Genomic DNA, 16,452 nt, shown 5'->3' with positions numbered 1-16,452 from the left:
GGGGGGCTCTGGAGGGAATCCAACCCCTACTGTTCAGCTGAAATCTCTTGGCATTACCAACCGTGAAACGAAGAACATCAAATCTGGCTTTTGAGCAACCGGAATTTGGCCTTTGGACCCCACTGCCTTGAATAAGGCATACGAGCCATCAAAACGTATTATTGTTGTGGAGAATGACGACAATGATGCTGCTGTAGCCATACTACATCTCAGTCAATGCCAACAAGATGTTGAAATGGACTCAGGAATACCGTCTGTGGTTCCCTCATCAGTTCTAGAATTAGCAAATGCTATTGATGACTCAGGAAAAGCCTCCATGGTTCCCTCATCCATTCTAGAATGTGCAAAGGTTGTTGATGACTCGGGAATACCCTCCATGGCTCCCTCATCAGTTCCAGAATTAGCAAATGCTGTTGATGACTCAGGAAAAGCCTCCATGGTTCCCTCATCCATTCTAAAATGTGCAAATGTTGTTGATGACTCAGGAATACCGTCCATGGTTCCCTCATCGGTTCCTACATTTACTGCAGGAGAGGGGGATGTAGAGGATTAGTTGGATCCTTTCATCGAGGAAGGCCCTCGTTACTTCATGGATCTTTCGGAAGACGGCCTGTGATCATCAAATCATCAACATAATTGACAAGCAGCATAATACCTTTCTCTGTTTTTCTTACATAAAGTGAGAAATTTGCCTTGGAAATCTGAAAGCCAATAGTGACAAGATACTGTCCTATCTTGTCAGACCATGCTCTAGGTGCTTGCTTCAAGCCATACAAGGCTTTCTTCAACCTGCAAACAAACTCAGGATGAATAGCATGAACATAACCTGGTGGCTGCTCCATAAAGACCTCTTCTTGTAGATCACCATGCAAGAAGGCATTCTTTACATCCATCTGATGTAAAGACCATCCCTTGGATGCAGCCATAGCAATGACTGCTCTTACGGTTGCCATCCTTGCAACCGGACTGAATGTTTCTTCATAATCAATGCCATATGTCTGTGCATACCCCTTGATAACTAATCTTGCCTTAAAATCAGGAAATTTTTCATGGATGGCAATGGATGTCCGGAACTGTGCATAATCCTTTCCTAGACCATTCAAGGTCACAGAAACTAAATCATCATCTTCCACTGGCGACCCAATGGAAGCAAGTGCATCTGCAATTTTCTTCACCTTCATGTGGTAGTCATTGATGCTCATATTTTCTCTCTGCACATTGTGCAACTCTTGCTTGAGTTGCATTTTCTTGGCTTGCGTATTTGTGCTGTACATTTCTGCCAAAGTATCCCATGCCTCCTTTGGCGTACTTGCATCCTGAATATGCACAATCATAGAATTTGAAATACTGATAGATAGCCAGTACATAACTTTTCTGGCTCTCTCATGCCATCCTTTAAATGCCTGCATTTCCTGTTGATTGGGAACATTAGGAAGAACTGGTTCTTCTTCATTTCCTGTAATGAACTCCCAATAGCCTTTTCCCATAAGGAAATTCGTCATTCTAAACTTCCATGCTTGGAAGTTGTTCTTGTCAAGCTTTTCAGTGACAATCTGTGAAAGAGAATCAGACGCCGTTATAGAACATTGCAAAATATTCTGTCACTGCAAAAAACACAGCTTCTGCCTCACAAGGGCAAATCTGCAAAACTAATGAAAGTGGTATTTGACCACACAGTCACTTCCTAGTGACGATTTTGCATGAACAGGCAATAAGGATGATTCTGTAACTCCCAATATCTTTGCGCATAGGCATACGATGCAATTTTTGTGGCAACTTTTCACCGACCTGTAGAGCAGTGGTCGCATAGCAAAAACAGGGCCTTTTTCTCAGTGCTTGCGAAGAGCTTCTGCCTCCAAAACGGGCCCCGAAATGGCCTCGAATCAGAAAAATAAAGTCACCGAGGGCTTCTCTCGCCTTCTCTCGTAGCATATACTACCCTCTCCCGTAGCATATACTGCCCTCTCGCCACACCGTGAAGGGCAGAGCCTCCTCCAGAAATTTCTACGCAAATCTGCGGTGATGAAAAAGCTTTCCCAATGGGGGGCTCTGGAGGGAATCCAACCCCTACTGTTCAGCTGAAATCTCCTGGCATTACCAACCGTGAAACGAAGAACATCAAATCTGGCTTTTGAGCAACCGGAATTTGGCCTTTGGACCCCACTGCCTTGAATAAGGCATACGAGCCATCAAAACGTATTATTGTTGTGGAGAATGACGACAATGATGCTGCTGTAGCCATACTACATCTCAGTCAATGCCAACAAGATGTTGAAATGGACTCAGGAATACCGTCTGTGGTTCCCTCATCAGTTCTAGAATTAGCAAATGCTGTTGATGACTCAGGAAAAGCCTCCATGGTTCCCTCATCCATTCTAGAATGTGCAAAGGTTGTTGATGACTCAGGAATACCCTCCATGGCTCCCTCATCGGTTCCTACATTTACTGCAGGAGAGGGGGATGTAGAGGATTAGTTGGATCCTTTCATCGAGGAAGGCCCTCGTTACTTCATGGATCTTTCGGAAGACGGCATGGAGGAGGCTGAAGGAAATGCCATTCAGGTTGAGGGGGTTCCCGAGGAGTTCACCACGTTTCTTCCCGTGCCAAGGGAGACACTTCGCAAGCAAGTGCCAAGGAAGTCTAAGCCTTACATAGACTTCTCTGAGCCACAAATCTTGACTCAGGATGACTTCATCTATCCTGAAGCTATGGGCCGAGAAAAAAGAGCAAGTTGAGCGGGACAAAGCATCAAAGAGACAAGAGGTTGAGGTAAAGAGACTTGCAAAGGCTAATGCCAAGGTAGCTTCCACCAAGAAAGGATTGAACGGGGAGTGCAAAAAGGGGAAGAGAGAGAACAAGGCAGATATTTAAGCCCGAGTGAGGGCATGAGTTTTAAGGGAGGTACAAGAGAGATCTCCAATGATTCTGACTCCAGCGAGCAACCCCTCACAGGCCAACCGCCGTCAATTCTACTTCTGAAATGCTATGTGAAGTTTCTCTACACTAGACCAATCTTCCGGCCTATGTAGAAGGGTGCCATTTGCATATGAGATTTGGGGGGGGACATTGCCTGAGACCCACTACAAATGCCCCCCAAACACCGAGGTGACCGTAGGGAGTGAAAGCCTAAGCACGTATGGTCTGAGTGCACCTGCAGATGGGGTGGAGTGGGTAGAGGCAAACCGTTTCCATGGTTTGAGTGGAAATTCGTGGGCTAATGTTCACACCTCCGATCCATGGGCTTATGGAAATCCCAATGGCGCCATGTACACCGACCCATGGAACATGAAGGGTATGTGTGCAGGGAATAACATTGGAGACTATGACTCGAAGGCTACCTACAGTGAATAGGGAACTTTTTATCGACCTGTTTTGGACAGCAACACATGGTCGAGTGTAGCCCATCCTGAAAAGGGCCATTTTGTATGACTCAGATGTGAAGACATGGACTATGTCTTATTTCTTGGACGAGTTTATCTTGCTATTTTTGCTAATGCGATGTTTATTCCACGATTTGTCTTGCCCTCTTCCGAATGCATGCTACAATCCCAAACTCAACAAATGAAGATTTACAAACGAATGTGTACTTCAAGTGAAGGACCCTTAAAAAGATGCACAGTAAAATGCCCCCTTTCGAAGATACAGTCATAGCCCTTAATCGGCTCCCCTTCAAAGTCGATTCCCTTGAACTGCTCCCTTAAAACGAAACACAGATACAGGAAGACCGTTGACATAAGCCTAACCTTCTCTCCATGCATCAAGCGTGTAAGTACTTACCCTGTGTGCAGGTCGAATCGGAAGCGTCGTGGAACTCGAAATAGAAAGATGAACAGCTGCCATAGCTTACCATAAACTACAAGGCACCCATCGGGTATTGAGTCCGAAACCTCGTCCAAAACGCCATCGGGGAGTCAAACAAATGGCTCGAAATCCTCGCAATAAAACGATTTGGCGAAACCTCGTCTGGGAGACAACGACAGGCATCCGACAAATGCAGCAAGCATGGACGCGTTCTGGCTCAGAGTCCACCGGGAATGGGGGCAGGAGAACATGAGGGGCACGCAAGTGATGGGCACGTCAGCCCCCTTTGCAATGTCGACACTTGGCGGAGTGCATGCGGGAAAGACTCGCCACATGGCTGATCTCTTGTCCAGACACGTGGCGACGAGAAATACAGTAATTCCCAAATTTTGTTGGGATTTCAAAAATGAATTGAACCGTTTACCTTATTTGTCTCAAATTTTGATTCTCAACCGTGGAAAGAAAGAATGACGACCATCAGGCGTTTCTGCTGTGAAGATTTGCTGCGATTCAGCTCTGTTAACCTTGACCACCTCACCGAAACCGTAAATCCCTCGTCCACTACCTTTCTAAGCTTTTGCTATCTAGTCTTATTGTATTTTCCAAGTCGGTTCGTCTGCGTTCCGTGGGAAAACGTAGCTTATTCTGTTTCCTCCTGCCATGATTGCAGTTCAATATGTCTTTTTATCTAACATACCTGGCAAGATGGCCGGACTTTTTTCACGTTGCGGAAGGGCCAGGCAATCGTGTCATGGGTTACAGTAAGTAGTTGTGTTTCTTTTTTAAACTTGTGCTGTGCATGCAAAAGAAGTCTTATGCATCTCTTCGATATTATTTGACCCCAAAAATAACTTTTAGGTTGAAGATAATTGAAGTTTCACGGTTTTCTGCCGGGCATTTCCATTTTAGGGCCTTGCCTTATGTTTTGTGGATTAAAGTGCTCAGAGCTTTAGATTGTCAAATGATGAACTTGCCTTGCATCAATGCCGTATTGAAGAAGTTGGATGCCTTTGTGCATTGAAGTTCTTGATTTTGTGTGTTTACATACCATGGCACTTTGCGGAGAGGTTAATTGTACTCTTTACGAAGGCTTATTCTGAGTAACATATTTTTTTCATCCTTTTAAAAAAATTAATGCGAAATTTTTTTTCCAAACTTCTACGAACTTCTCATCCAGCTTTGAGAGTGTTCGGAACAGTAGTTTTGATTGGTTTCTGCAGCTCTCACACCTCACAGCAATTGATGATGAAAGGCCTTCACGTTTGATGTTTCATGATGTGTCTGTCTGCTCAGTCTACTGCATTGTTGCTGACACAGTCTGGTAAAGTGGAATCACAATACATTGAATTTGGGATTTAGATCACAGGTCCAGTACGACTTGCCTTTGGAATTGAAAGTCGGACTTGGTGCAGAGCTTAGACAGGGGGCCAGGACAGCAGCACCAAGCAGTACGTGCGTTCATGCAACCAAACAGAAGATGCAGCAGACATTGGCAGTCGGCCCTGCATCCAGTTGGACCAGCGTCGGCCCTCCATCAATCGGACCAGCTGTACAGTGACAGCTCGGCTTGATCCCCTGTTCAGAAGGGCTTCATGCTGGGGCAGTGGACGGACATTGGTTGGGCGCAATAGGTTTTGTGGGCAAGCCCACCAGCCCGCTCTCACCTGAGAGGGGCAAGCCTTTGGATGTTAGGGTCAGACTCCACCATCTCGGAGCCTGGAGGGATGGTTTACACAGAGCCTCAGATGCCCCATGTTGGTGTGGACAGTTCTCCATGACCGCGGTGCCCCTTAGGATCTAGTTTTTGCATGGAGCCCTCAGATCTCTTCCGCTCCAGGTTTTAGAGAGTGGGGCTCTGAGGCCTTCTTTAGCCAGAGACAGAGGGAAACCCAGAGCTGGATGAGACTATGGACTTGCTCGTGTGGTATAGGATTAGGGTAGTGGGTTGCTTGGGAAAGGACTGGACCATCGACCCAACGTCGATCATTTCGAGTCAAAATGGGTCGTGGTGGCATGACACGTCTTTGATTGTGGCAAGGCTGGGCCCTTTGAGACGTGCAATGGGATCTAGGTGATTGGTTTTCGTCTTCTCAAGGGGAGGTGTGTTAAGGTGCCCTTCTCATCATACAAGTCACGCATAGGTTGTGGTCTCTAGCTGGAGGCGGTTGCTTGGGCTCTTTCGAGAGCACAGCACTAGATGGAGCAACAAGTGCCCCAAGAGGTCATCTCTAGATTTTTGCTGCATTTGTGGACTAGCTGTTGGCCACGAAAGATCACATATTTCTTCTAGAGGGTTGCCCGTTGGCCCATGGGTGGAGCAGAAGCGCGTGGATGGGAGGTGCTACTGGTGCATGGATAGTGATCTCAAGATGATCCCACACACAGAGGATATGGCAGGGAGCCCTCCGGATCGTAGCCATTGTGTAGAGAATGTAGAGGGACTTCACTTGGGGTATGCAGCATGGCTGAAGTAGTTGGTTCATGCCTTCTCATTGACTCTATCACACGAAGTTCCAACTTACAGGATCTTGGGACAGAGGGTCTTCCAGATTGAGGTACAAGATACGATGACTCCTCCTCTGTAATGTTCCGTTTCTTCACCAAAAGAAGTATATGGGAGACGGTGCCCAACATAGCTGCTCGGAACATTTGGGTCGCCGTTGTAGCCTGATGATGGGAGGCCGCCATTTGCCTCCTGGCAGCCACCTTGGTTGCCATTTGGCAGGATATGATCTACACCTTACACGCCATATGGGAGTGTGGGATGTCAAGCTCTCGGACGACTGCTGAGAGACGGGACCATCTCTGCAAGGCTTGGCTTGCAAGTGCCTTCTATGTGTTCATTGAGTAAGGCATTCATTGAATATATACTCCTCCCTGGTTGTTTACCCCTGTTTCAGAGATTTCCTTGGCATTTAAGCTAGATAGGAAGTGAGGTGTGAGTGATTCTATCCTCTATTTCCAACACTCCTACCATGAGGGAGTCCAAAGCCAATACTTGTGCATCATGGAATACCTATAGGCTTGTAATGTCTATTGGATTTGCTATTTATACTTTCATTTGATTTGCTTTATTATGAAATTAGGGTGTAGCACCTCTATTGCCTTCCTAGAGCGACTAATTCTCCTATTTTCATAAGGAGACCACGACCTTAGCTTTTCCAAGTTAATAAAGTTGTTTCTTTGGGTAGTAGTTTGCCCAAGAGACTCCGCGGGTCTTTAGAAACCCAGTATAGCTACTTACGCTTGGGCACTGATGACGACATAAGTGTTGCTTTGCTTACTATGTATGTCTTCCTTTTGTTTTTCATAAAAGTTTTTGTTTACCTCTTTTTTCTTCTCTTTCATTTTCTCGTTTATTTTCTTTGTAGATTTTTTATCTTTAGAACAACAAAAATTCTAAATTTGTATGATTGGACTTATTCTAGTCTTACCAAGGTATATGTTTCTTTGGGTAGTAGTTTTTATGCTTTTGGTATATCCAGATGAGAGGGCTCCTAAACTTGAAGCTTTATTTTCACATCTTCTAGAACCGAAAGAGGCATTTTATCCCAAAATCTACATGAGAGAAGTGGTGAACATTCTCTCTAATTGCTTGGATCACTGGAATTGCTGATATCGATTTGATCTCTATCTACTACATTGCAGCCTGCAGGGCCAATAGTGAGCTTATCGGACTACACAAGTGTCGTGAATATCTGCCAGTTCCCTAAATAGAAAGATGGTCCGTTTACAAGTGCTTTTTTAAAGTACGGACAGAACCTCAATTAGAAAGACCTTTGTATATATAAATGCCCATGTGTATGTGTGTTTGAGAGAGAGAGAGAGAGAGAGAGAGAGAGAGACAGCATAAGTTTGTGTGTAGAACCATGTTTAGAAACTGATGGCATTGATGGGCACACCATTTAGCTAGTCCCTGCTTTGTGTGATGGATTTTAGGTTTTAACCTTGTGTGACTTTAAACTGCTTTGTTGGTTTTGATCTTCTAGAGAGGCATGTACATCATGTGTTTAGTGAGATTGAGGAGGAACATTGTGAGCATGTGAGGATTGGTTTCAATCTAGTCAAGGAAACTCAGCTTTGTGTAAATGCCAGGAAGAATGATTTCTTCATATTAGAGATGAGCTTTTTAGATCACAGTGTTCTTTTAGGAGAAGTTCCAATGGTTCTTGAGAAGCTGAACGTGCTTTCAGAACGGTCAGAAAAACAGTGCATGCAGTTTTTTCTATGCTTTTACTACAGGAGATTTGTTTCTCACTCAGCTAATATGGCATCTTCTCTTCATGATTTCATCAAGGAAAGGAATTTGTTTTACATCGGGTATTCCTGTATTTTGCTTTGTCGTGTTGGTGTTTCTTTTGTTTCCATAAATAGTCTAGGTGAGGTGCGTTGGATTCAGAATAAAATATTTGAAGCTAGTATTCAATCAGGAACTGAGAAGTTGGTGTATCGCGAATTTTGCATCTAACTAAGAGGCAGGAAATCTTAAGCCAACTAAGGGATTTAGGTGCCAAAGTAGAAGATGATGCTTTCAAAATCCTCCTCCTATCCAGTTTACCAGGTGAATATGAGGATACAGTGAAAATACTCGCTTAATATGGATATGGATTTGTTAGAGGTGACATCTCCTGTATCATAGAGTGAGGGCCTTGGTTGTGGGTCTGTCCACCCATGAGAGGTTGAGTGAGGGCCTTGCTTGTGGGTTTGCCTGCCTAGGAGAGGTAGAGGGGGAGTGCTATGGGGGCTGCTCAGTCCACAAACTATTTGGAGGGGAGTACGGAGGGGTGCGGGGCTGCTCTCATCTGCTCCCATGCCTGTACCAGGCCAAGAGGCTGCCATGGGTCCCTTCTATGGCTGCCACCAGGCTGTTGGAAAGGTCACCTCCCCATCTGTAAGCCCCCAAATGAGGAGAGCTTGGGGGAGGGAGACCTAGGGCAGAAGATGCCCAGAGAAGAGAAAGGGAGGGGGACTGCCACATGGGCAGCACCTCACACAAAGCAAGAAGGATACCTGGCAAGTCGTGGAGCTCCTGATGTACAGGGCAGACACGTGGACATCAGGGACCTGCAGCAGCCTGATTGCGCAGGGATTTCCAGCAAGGACAGACGGCGCAGCAGTACTGAAGGGTACGGTGTGTGGGGCTGGTGAAGGCCTGGCAGGAGGCAAGGATGCTGCAGCAGGAAGGCGCCTGCATGAAGAAAGATACAGGGCAGATGGCAGAGGCTATGGGCAGGAGTACAGCCTGCAATAGGGTCTCTAGCAGCAGCAAAGGGCAGCCTAGCAGCAGCCCAAAAGGGCCTGGCTAGGGCCCTTATATAGGCTGGGCCCTTGCCTAGATTGGAGGGCCTAAAGGCCCTAGAAGTGTGGGCCAAAGGGCCCTAGTTTTGTGAGCCCTTAAAGGGCTGGACGAGCAGCAGACTGGTCGGCCAGTATGAAGCTGGCTGGTCGGTTTTTATGACAGGCCCCTGGGCCTATAAAAGGAGGGCCTCCAGCCCTCATTTATCATCCAACAGTTCAGCAAAAGCAGGAGCAGATAGGAGCAGCCAGGAGCCACTCCCTTGGGCCTCACACTGGGGGTGAAGGAGAGTTGAAGGTGAGCTGCAGACTGAGTTCCTAGAGGCTGGACCTTGGCTGTCTTCTAGGGCAGCAAGGCGTATCACATTCTTTGGAGCAGCCCTCTGACAGCAGACAGGAGCAGCAAGAAGGCAAGCCTTGGGCCTATACACAGAAGATGAAGGTGACCCTGAAGGAGCTGCAGACTGAGCTTGAGTGGCAGCCCACCTAGGCTGGTTTCCAGACAGCAAGGTGGAGAGGATCGTTCTGGACGGAAAGTCTACAGACACTCGAGGTGGAGCACGTGGACTCGAGTCTAGAGATAGCCGGCAGATAGGAGAAGGACCTTGTGGTTAGATTAGAGGACCACACCATTGGCGGGACTTTGGATCTATCTCTTTTGTATTGTGTCCATAGTTTTGGACGGAAATATATGAGTTTTGGTGTCTTCTATATCTGGCTGGTTCATTGTCTATTGATGAGTCTGCACACCTATTTTATGCACATAAGTTGAAGAAGTTTGTGATTCCACACCCACACCACACTGTGTGAGCTCCTGGGCATTACTATAAGTCTTCCGCTGTGCGTACCCTCTGTTTGGTCATTCACCTACATGGCGCCTCGGTTGGGGGGTCAGTGAGGCCACTGACCAGCAGGTCAGTAGACCCGCCTTGGGTCGGCCAGATCCCCTCCCTCCAGTCGGCTATCTAGGGCAGGGGGGGGGCTATATATAGGGCCCCTCTTCCTCTCCCCCTCCCCCTCCCCCATTCTTCTCATCTTAGTGTGCAGCAACCGGTTCACATTGCAATTGAGGTCCCCTCCCCCCCCTCCCCCCCTCTCTCTCTCTCTCTCTCTCTCTCTGCCCCCATTGTTGTTCAGTTCTGCTGCATGTCTCACATGGTATCAGAGCCAATGGTGAGCTAAGAAGACCTGTGCTGTGGAGAGGGCTTGGAACCAGCAAGCTACGAAGGATTTTGGGCGGCATTTTGGAGCTGTTTGAAGAGGAGAATAAGAAGGTACAGGGGCGTCTACTTTGAAGGGTGTTTTCACGTCTGAGAGGTGGTGTGTGTGAAGGCTAGATCGAGGAAAGGAAGAGTTTTTTCCAAGCCTCTCTGCCTTTCTTTTGCTCTCCCCTCCTTTTTTCCTTCATACCCCTTCTCTTACCCTTCCCCCCGACTTCTCCGTTCATTCCACTCCTGTCCAAAGGGCTTCTTTGTTAGAGAATAAGGTGACGATTCTGGTATTACCCACGTTCCCTGTAGATTGTCAACTGGATGGGAACAACTATGGTGTTTGGCGTGCCATGATGGAGTCCGTATTGCTGTCCCATGACTAAGCAAAATTCATTCTGGTGGGTGTGAAACGGCCAGACCCCCTTGCAGAGAATTTAGGAATCCTAGATTAGAAGGAAGCCAAGAATTGGCTCAGCTCTGGGATAGAGTGAACACAAGGGTACGTTTTTCTGAACTGTACTCAAATTATAAATCATGTAAAGCATATGATGGTAGCCAAAAGTATCTGGCATCCTTATATAACGGGGTTTCTCCCATGAAGAGGGCTTCTCTCGAAGTTCAGATGCAGGTGTTGGATCCTGCGAAGTCTTCATCAATGTGGGAGCATATCAATAAGCTTCAAGAACTTCAACATTAGATTCTTCAGGCGGGGAAGGAGATTTCCTATGAAGATATGGCCATTACATTGCTCTCTCAGTTGACTTCTCAGTATTCTGCCTTCTATTCGTCATTGATCACTAGTGGCAGGATGAACACATTGACTTGGGAAGAATTGGTACCGATGGTGCTAGATCAGAAGGAGAGGTTTCAAAGTTTCTCCCATGGGGGTGGCTCGGACGCTTTGGCAGCTTGGTAGCAAGGAAAGAATCAAGGACACCGGACCTCTTTTGTAACCATTACTCCTGCCTTTGTTCCAATTGAGAATATTGATTCTCTGGCTTCCTTTGTTGGAGAGGGGGTGGTGGCCCTTCAAGCTATAGATTCCAAGACCTGGATCGTCGACAGTGGGGCATCCCATAACATGAGCCCATCTCCAGTTGAACTGAAGGATTTTATGATTTTGGGGGGAGATGTTTATATTGGCGACATTTCTGTCATCAAAGTTCGTGGTGAAGGCAGTCTCGACATTATCCCCGACGGCAAAGGAGGGATTCACTCTTCCAGGGTATTGTTTGTTTCCTCCCTTGGTTTTCATCTGCTGTTTGTTTATGAGACTTGCCGACTTGGTGCCATTGTCATGTTTGATGAACACTTTGTGAAGGTCAGGGATAAGCTACTGGCTAGATAGTTCAGATTGGTACGGTGAATCATGGGATTTGTACCCTATCCACGCTTTGCTCGATCACGTCCTCCCTTCAAGGTGACCTGTGGCATTTCCATTTTGGTCACCTAAATGTCGAAGCACTACGTCGAGCTGGCCGGGAACAGATGGTCCTTGGTCTACCTGATGTGGGTAGTAAGCATGGTTAGTGCCGTTCTTGTATTCGAGGGAAGCACACCGGGACGCGTTTTCGAAGCAGGCCTTATCGCGGGCCTCTGTTTCTCTGGAGTTGGTCCACGTAGACCTTTGTGAACTGCGGATAAACATAAAGCTCGTCTTGTGGCCAAAGGATACTCATAGCGACCAGGGATCGATTATGATGACACCTTTGCTCCTACTGTCATGGCCACTCTTCGGACAATGTTAGTGGTTGCTGCTCATGACCAATGGCCGATTTACCAGATGGATGTCAAATCTGCCTTTCTCAATGGTGATATGAAGGAAGATATCTATGTAGAACAATTGCCGGGCTTTACCAAGTCACAGGGATGGTTTACCGGTTGAAGAAAGCTTTGCATTGGCTCAAGCAAGCTCTCCAATCCTGGAACCAAAAGATAGATGAGTTTTTTGTACAGAAACGCTTTTGGAGGTCTTGAGCTGATCCAAAATTGTACATTTCTGACAGGACGGCCTTCTCTTATCATTTTGTATGTGGATGACTTGTTCATTACAGGTGGTCACGTAGCCCATATATTTGAGACAAAGGCTGCCCTTTCTCAGGCCTTTGAGATGACGGATCTTGGGCTCTTGCACTCCTTCTTGGGATTGGATATCTGGTAGGGCCAAGAAGGCTACTTTGTGTCACAGAAGCGGTATACTCAGGAGCTTCTCGAAGCTTTTCACATGAGAGAGTGTCGTGGTGTCTCACTGATCATTGATCTGGCTCCTTAGTACCCGATTGGATTTGTGCTACTGGGTTTGATTATTGTGTTCATTCATGCAGACACCTAAGGAGACTCACTGGGATGCTTGTATGAGGATCCTCCGGTACCTTCACGGTTCTCGCAATCGAGGGTTATTCTATCAGTCAGGGCAGCAGCCCAGGATCCAGCTACTTGGTTGGAGTGATTTAGAATGGGGAGGAGAGTCAGACACTCGTTGTTCGACCACTAGTTGTTGCTTTACCCTCAGCTCAGCAGCTATCACCTGGAGCGGTAAAAGGCAACCCATTGTAGTCTTATCTCCGACCGATGTTGAACACCGTGCTGCTTGTTCCGCTATTTGTGAGGCCGTTTGGCTCTACCGTTTACTTGGGGAGATTGGGTTTTCACAGACGTCCCCAACCGTCATTCACAGTGACAATCATTGGTTTCACACACGGACCAAGCATATTGGGATCCAGTACCATGATGTCCGGGAGAAGGTGCTCGTTGATGTGATCCAGCTTACCTACTGCAAGACGGAGGACAAGAAGGCGGACCTCTTCATCAAGCCCTTGGCACAACAACTGCTTGGAGACCATTCCAGCTCCCTCAGGGTGATCCATGATCCAAGAGCTGAGAGGGGTTGTTAGAGGTGACATCTCCTGTATCATAGAGCGAGGGCCTTGGTGCTTGTGGGTTTGCCTGCCTAGGAGAGGTAGAGGGGGAGTGCTATGGGGGCTGCTCAGTCCACAACTATTTGGAGGGGAGTACGGAGGGGTGCGGGGCTGTTCTCACCTGCACCTATGCCCATACCAGGCCAGGACGCTGCCAGGTCTGCCGCAGATGATGCTGGGGGGTATGGGGCTGTTTTACCCCCCCAGATCCCTTCTATGGCCGCCACCAGGCCGCCTACATGGCACCTAGGTGGTGCCTTGGTTGGGGGGGTCAGCCAGGCCCCCAACCCTCCGACCAGCAGGTTGGTGGACCCGCCTTGGCTGGTCGGCCAGATCCCTTCCCTCCAATCGGTTATCTAGGGCAGGGGGTGGATTGATACATAGGGCCCCTCTCGCCCATTCTTCTCATCTCAGTGTACAGCATTCGGTTCACTGCACTTCTCACAGGATTTTGGTAGTATGATTTCCATTTTGCTTGATCTAGACTGCAGGTCAATGAAGAAGCATGTCAGTAATGAACCTGCTCTTGAGTAAAGAGAGTTTAAGGAATGCAAATAAAGAACCTCAACTGTGGACATTGAGACAGAGGACAAGGGAACCATGGCCTCAAGTAAGGGAAGGACTAATGTGACTTGCCATGTTATGGCGAAGGCCTTTGGGCTATACTAGTGGCACACATTGAGGCTCTAGCAGAGAAAGTAGGTCAGTTAAGGTTTCAGCACAACCTTTCCACATAAACCCAAATTTTTACCGTTTCGTGATAGAGAATCGGCAGAGTCACAATCTTAGAAAGTCTACTCTTGCTTTGTAGAATTTTTGAAGGCCTTCGACACTGTACAGAGAGTACACCTGTCCATGATCTAGCCTTCTTAATGCCAGAAAATCTGAAAGGGAGTTTACACCCCAAGAAAATGGAAACCCCAAATCACAGCACAATAGGGAGGTAAAGAAGGTTGTGGATGGGAACAATGGTCTCGCAGCTGTGTGTGCTGTGAATTGTGCTAGAGGTGGATGGAGGCAGTTGAATGGAAGAGGTCAGTTAGGATAAAAGCTGGGTATAGGTGTGTGGTTTCGTACAAAAGTGGGAGGTAGACTTATGTAGGTCTCTTTAAAGTGCTCCATTTTAGCTCTTGCAAAGCCGCAACATCCCCTCGCATTTTTAAAAAATTAACCTCCAACTAACACCAACTTTCCCTTTATCGCAAATTTTGATGGCAATTCGAGTGCTATAGTGACTGACAGTCATGTTCCTATCCTGCATGATACCTATGAATTGGTCTTGAGGATATAGTGTGATGGCAGGATTTGCTTCTTGAGGTTTTCATGGAACATTTCCAGAGGATTCAGGATTACCACCAAGCTGGACACCTTGCTCGTGGGTGGTTTGCCACTAACACGACCAAGTAACTGCATCTGCACGGAAACACTGACGTGTCCATTTGATGTCTACTGTAAGGGGAGGAAGAACTATGAACACCATTGGGGAACAAGGGAGAAAGTTGTGTGTTTAACACATTTGACAAATTCTCAATAATTGTAAATGTGAATGCCTATGACACTGTTCCAAGCTTGATATTTTAACTGTTTTATTGATGTTTTCTTTAGTTATGGGGAAGGTCGAAGGACAAGGAGAATCGTGGCATGGCCATGTTACAGCAGTAACAGTAGCACCTGAGTACCGGAGGCAGCAACTTGCTAAGAAGCTGATGAATCTGCTGGAAAATATAAGTGAAAAGACGTAGGACATTCTTCTTTCACACATGGGATGATCAATCTTGTATTAGCTGGATGGTTTAAGTTTGACGGTTTAAGTTTGAACCCTTCTTCTGAAGAAACTACTTCTTGGACTTTGTTGCTATGAAGTTGAAGAAATTTGGTGTACATCAAGCTTGATGTGCTTGCACAATTTTCTTGCTGTGCACGAAAATAATCATGACCAATTGGTCGAACCTTCAATTGCAGGTATAATGCATTCTTTGTTGACTTGTTCGTAAGAGCCTCCAATGCTCCAGCCATAAAGATGTATGAAAAGGTTCGTAAATTCTAGAATTTGTCAAGGTGCTACCTCTTTGGGCCTGTAATGATCCACAACTAGGTATTTAACAATGTAAATATTTCTTGGGCTAGACAATATAGTATTTGAGATCTAGATTTCTTTCAACAAGGATGCATCTCTTTTTTTGGATTGATGAATTGTACTTCTTTTTTGTGACTACATGATTGCAGCTAGGTTATGTAATATATAGACGGGTCTTGAGATACTATTCAGGTGAAGAAGATGGCCTAGGTAAGTTTAGACACAGCTTGTAGTTTCAAAGTGCTTTTTTAAAAGATTGATTGGATTACTTTAGATCTGCCGGTGTATCACTTGAGCAGAGCTGAATCTGGCTAACTAGCCTTAGTGTCTTTGATGCGTCTGTACATTGTGAGATGTGTTCAATGATGTGTCTGTATATGTACGGCTTTCTGGTTATAACTCTTTTATGTTCTGGCAGACATGAGGAAAGCGTTACCAAGAGATGTTGATAAAAAATCTATCATACCTTTGAAGAAGCCAGTGACTCCTGAAGAGCTGGAGTATGACTAGTCAGTATTTGCTGGCTGTGCTGTACAAATTGAATGGACTTAGTAACAGGATTAATTTGACTAGTATCATATTAGCCATCTTCAATTCTTGAGTGCCCCATTACTAAAATCTTGCTAGGAGAGATTCTATTTTCTAATATGTCATAAGGTTGACGTTAAATAAATGTAAATTGAAGAAAAGCATTTTCATAGAGGAGAGCCTACGAGAGAACCTGCTCTACCACAACGCATGCACACGCGCACACACACACACACACAATTCTCATTTTCTCTTTTGTCCTTGCAAGTTACTTTTATTTCCTTTATAATCCTCTAAAAACCCTTTTTAAAACTACCTTTCCCCTCTCCCTCTCTTAAAAATTTCACCCCCACTCTCTCGATACCCTTCTTTCTCCTCTTTCACCTAATTTCCCCTCTCCCTCTCTCAAAAATTTCCCCCACTCTCTCGATACCCTTCTTTCTCCTCTTTAACCTAATTTCCCCTAAAGCCTCTCCCTTTCCCAACTTATCCCCTCTCTTTTCCCTACTCTAGCTCCTTATATTCCCCCTAAATTTTCATATTTTTAAATAATTTTCTCCTAATTTTTTTTACTCTCCCTTATTTCTTTCTAAACTTCTTGTATTTTTTTCATTATTTCCTA

The 16,452-nt window shown here is 46.1% G+C and overlaps 1 protein-coding gene across 1 annotated transcript; it reads left to right on the top strand.

Moving 5' to 3' along the window:
* Positions 1 to 4,190: 4,190 nt before the first annotated feature.
* LOC147897135 (Acyl-CoA N-acyltransferases (NAT) superfamily protein) lies at positions 4,191 to 16,022 on the top strand. The gene is made up of 6 exons (XM_087381790.1): positions 4,191 to 4,346; positions 4,472 to 4,562; positions 14,831 to 14,963; positions 15,188 to 15,257; positions 15,452 to 15,512; positions 15,721 to 16,022. The coding sequence occupies exons 1-6, from the start codon at positions 4,269 to 4,271 to the stop codon at positions 15,810 to 15,812; spliced, it is 525 nt and encodes a 174-aa protein (XP_087237916.1). The 5' UTR covers positions 4,191 to 4,268; the 3' UTR covers positions 15,813 to 16,022.
* Positions 16,023 to 16,452: the final 430 nt, after the last annotated feature.

Source organism: Dipteris shenzhenensis, chromosome 11 (genome assembly GCF_047967505.1).
Source record: "Dipteris shenzhenensis isolate YYH24624 ecotype China chromosome 11, Dip_SZ_1.0, whole genome shotgun sequence".
Taxonomy (NCBI): domain Eukaryota; kingdom Viridiplantae; phylum Streptophyta; class Polypodiopsida; order Gleicheniales; family Dipteridaceae; genus Dipteris; species Dipteris shenzhenensis.
This window is presented reverse-complemented; position numbering and strand designations above follow the sequence as displayed.